Source organism: Microtus ochrogaster, chromosome 2, assembly GCF_000317375.1.
Source record: "Microtus ochrogaster isolate Prairie Vole_2 chromosome 2, MicOch1.0, whole genome shotgun sequence".
Classification (NCBI taxonomy): Eukaryota; Metazoa; Chordata; class Mammalia; order Rodentia; family Cricetidae; genus Microtus; species Microtus ochrogaster.
The window spans coordinates 15,540,623-15,543,417 of NC_022010.1; the positions used below are offsets into that span (position 1 = coordinate 15,540,623).

The window sequence follows — 2,795 nt, forward strand, 5'->3', positions numbered from 1 at the left end:
CCATCTGTAATGAGGTCTGGTGCCCTCTTCTGGCCTGCAGGCATACACACAGACAGAATATTGTATACATAATAAATAAATAAATATTACATGTATGCGTGGGGGCGTTAAGGAGAGGTCAGAGGACAGTCTGCAGGAGTCAGTGCTCAGCTTCCACCATGTGGGTCCAGGAGTCAAACTCAGGTCCCTGGGCTTGGTGGCAATCCTGCTGCCACTTTACCCACCGAGCCATCTCACTGGTCCTGTCAGAGCTGTCACAGTTGGCTTCAGATGCCAGCTTGACACTCCCGGGGAGAGGGAGCCTTTCTCAGGAATTGCCTCCATCAGATTGGCTGGTGGGGCATTTTCTTGATTGCTAAGAGATACAGGAGGGCCCAGCCCATACTGAATGGTGGGAAAGCGGACCTGGGCTGTATATAGAGAAGTGGGTTGAGCAAGCCATGTGGAGCAAGGCAGGAAGCAACTCCCTGCATGGCTGCTGCTGCAGTTCCTTGACCTCGATCAGGGATGAACTGTGAGCTATAAGCAAGATAAACTCTCCTCCTAAATTAGCTTCAGTCAGTGTTATAGAAAAGCAACAGAAAAGCAAACTAGAACACTTTTTTTTTTCCAAGACAGGGTTTCTCTGTGTATCTCTGGCTGTCCTGGAACTCGCTCTGTAGACCAGGCTGGCCTTGAACTCACAGAGATCCTCCTGCCTGTGCCCCCCGAGTGCTGGGATTAAAGCTGTGTGCCACCACACCCAGCTGACACTTTTTTGGACAGCTTCACACTGTAGTCCTAGCTGGCCTGGAACTTGCTATGTAGACAGCTTGGCCTAGAACCCATGTCTATCCTGCCTCTGTTTCCTGAGTGCTAGGAATACCACCATGCCCAGCTGTATTTAATGTTTTTCTTTTTCTTTCACTCTTCCCTCTTTCTCTTTCATCTCTCTTTCTTGCATTCTTTCTACGGTAGTGCAGGCTGGCCTGGAATTCACTCTGTGGCCGAAGCTGGCCTTGAACCTACTGAGGGCTGGGATCAAAGTCGTGTGCCACTGTACCCAGTTGGTTTATTTGAAATTTCTTTAATTTCTCCTCACTCTCATGAGCAGTGTAACCAATGTCAACTTTTTAAAAAGTGTTTTAAAGCCCTAAGAGCCATTTACTCGGCTGTGGAAGGTAATGGGAGCTAGGATGATGTCACATGCCTGGCACGTTGACTTGTGATGTGAGTGTGTGGCTCTCTCTGTCTGTAAGTCTTTCCCGCCCTGAAGTACTTTAAAAATAATAACTGTCCTAATTTAAAGTAATTTAAGGAAAGGCATTCAGCCATTTAACCCCAAATCCTTCTGTTTTAGCTAAATATTGGTCTTCTTTTACAACCACAGCACCAACACTGCACCTTACAGAAGTGACATTTTGTTAATAGTTCTCAAAACTTATATGCATTGATATTTTTCTAACCAAACTTTTTTTTTTGTCTTGTTTCGTTTGGTTTTTTTTTTTTTTGAGACAGGGTCTCTCTACATAGCCCTGTCTGTAGATCACTATGTAAATCAGGCTAGTCTCACACTCACCAAGATCTGCCTGCCTCTGCCTCCCAAGTGTCCCATCATGCCCAGCATTTTTTATTTTTTTTCCAAATGTCTTCTAAAGATTGATTTGATCAAGATCCCTGGAGTTTTTGAATTCTCAAATCTCCTCAACTTAGAATTAGCTGATATTAATCAGAGGTGACTTTGCCTCCAAAGGGATGAAGGAGACACATCATTATAGCTGGGCTGGGCTGTGTGCTACTGGCACTCAGTGGGCAGCAGCAGGGCCCTGACTTCCTCCCAGGACCACCCAGTCCAAAGCATATTTGTGTGAGACCCAGTTTGAAGCACAACCTCCCCACAGGTCACTGTCCACTTTGACAAGATGCTGACCTCCAACGCCCAGCTCCGGAAGGAGATTGAGGATCTCCTCTTTGAGAAGGCCGCCTACGACCATGTCTACCAGCAGCTTCAACGGCGTCTGCAGACACAGAAGAAGACCATGAATGTGGCCATCGAGCAGTCTGCCCAGGCCTATGAGCAGAGGTGCCAGGGAAGGCCCAGCTCCCAACTCAGCACCCATTCGGTCCTCTTGAGGGCCAGGCCCACAGCTCACAACAGCAGCAGCTCGGGACACTGACCATGCACTCAGCAGGGTGTTGTGTACCTTGGTGCTTCCATCTTTTACCCCACAGCATGAGGAATTAGTGTCTCCCCCTTTCTCAGAACAAATGGGAGCCCATGCAGGACAGTGCAGATGGGGGAGCTGCGGCTCCAGCTCTCTGTCCCTTACATGGCCCTTGGTCCTGGTTTGGGGGAATCTTTATCCATCTAAGTCTTTCCTGGCATAGAATGTGGCTCTGGAGAGAACAGGCCTTAGAGTCCTCCCTCCATCATTTCTGCATTGTTGTGGGATCTATGTAGGTGGCAGAGAGCAGAAACTAATCCATGCACGCAAGGGATAAGTGGCGACAATGGTGGTGAGGAGGATTTTGATGATAGGGATGATGGTGATGATGATGGTGATGAGGATGATGGTGGTGAGAGGATGATGGTGCTGATGATGGTGGTGATGGGGATGATGGTGATAATGATGATGGTGGTGAGAAGATGATGGTGGTGATGAGGATGGTGATGGTGGTGGTGGTAATGATGGGGATGGGGATGAGGATGATGGTGGTGAGGAGGATGATGATGATGGTGGTGATGAGGATGACGGTGGTGATGGGGATGATGATGATGGTGGTGATGATGATGAAGATGATGATGGTGGTGATGA

The 2,795-nt window shown here is 48.2% G+C and overlaps 1 protein-coding gene across 1 annotated transcript in view; it reads left to right on the forward strand.

The window, feature by feature from the left end:
- Positions 1 to 2,795, forward strand: part of Ccdc63 (coiled-coil domain containing 63) — a 35,412-nt gene that overhangs the window by 14,024 nt on the left and 18,593 nt on the right. The window contains exon 5 of the mRNA XM_005344461.1: positions 1,881 to 2,062. Within this exon, the coding sequence (XP_005344518.1) occupies positions 1,881 to 2,062 (182 nt within the window). The remainder of the gene's footprint in view (positions 1 to 1,880; positions 2,063 to 2,795) is intronic.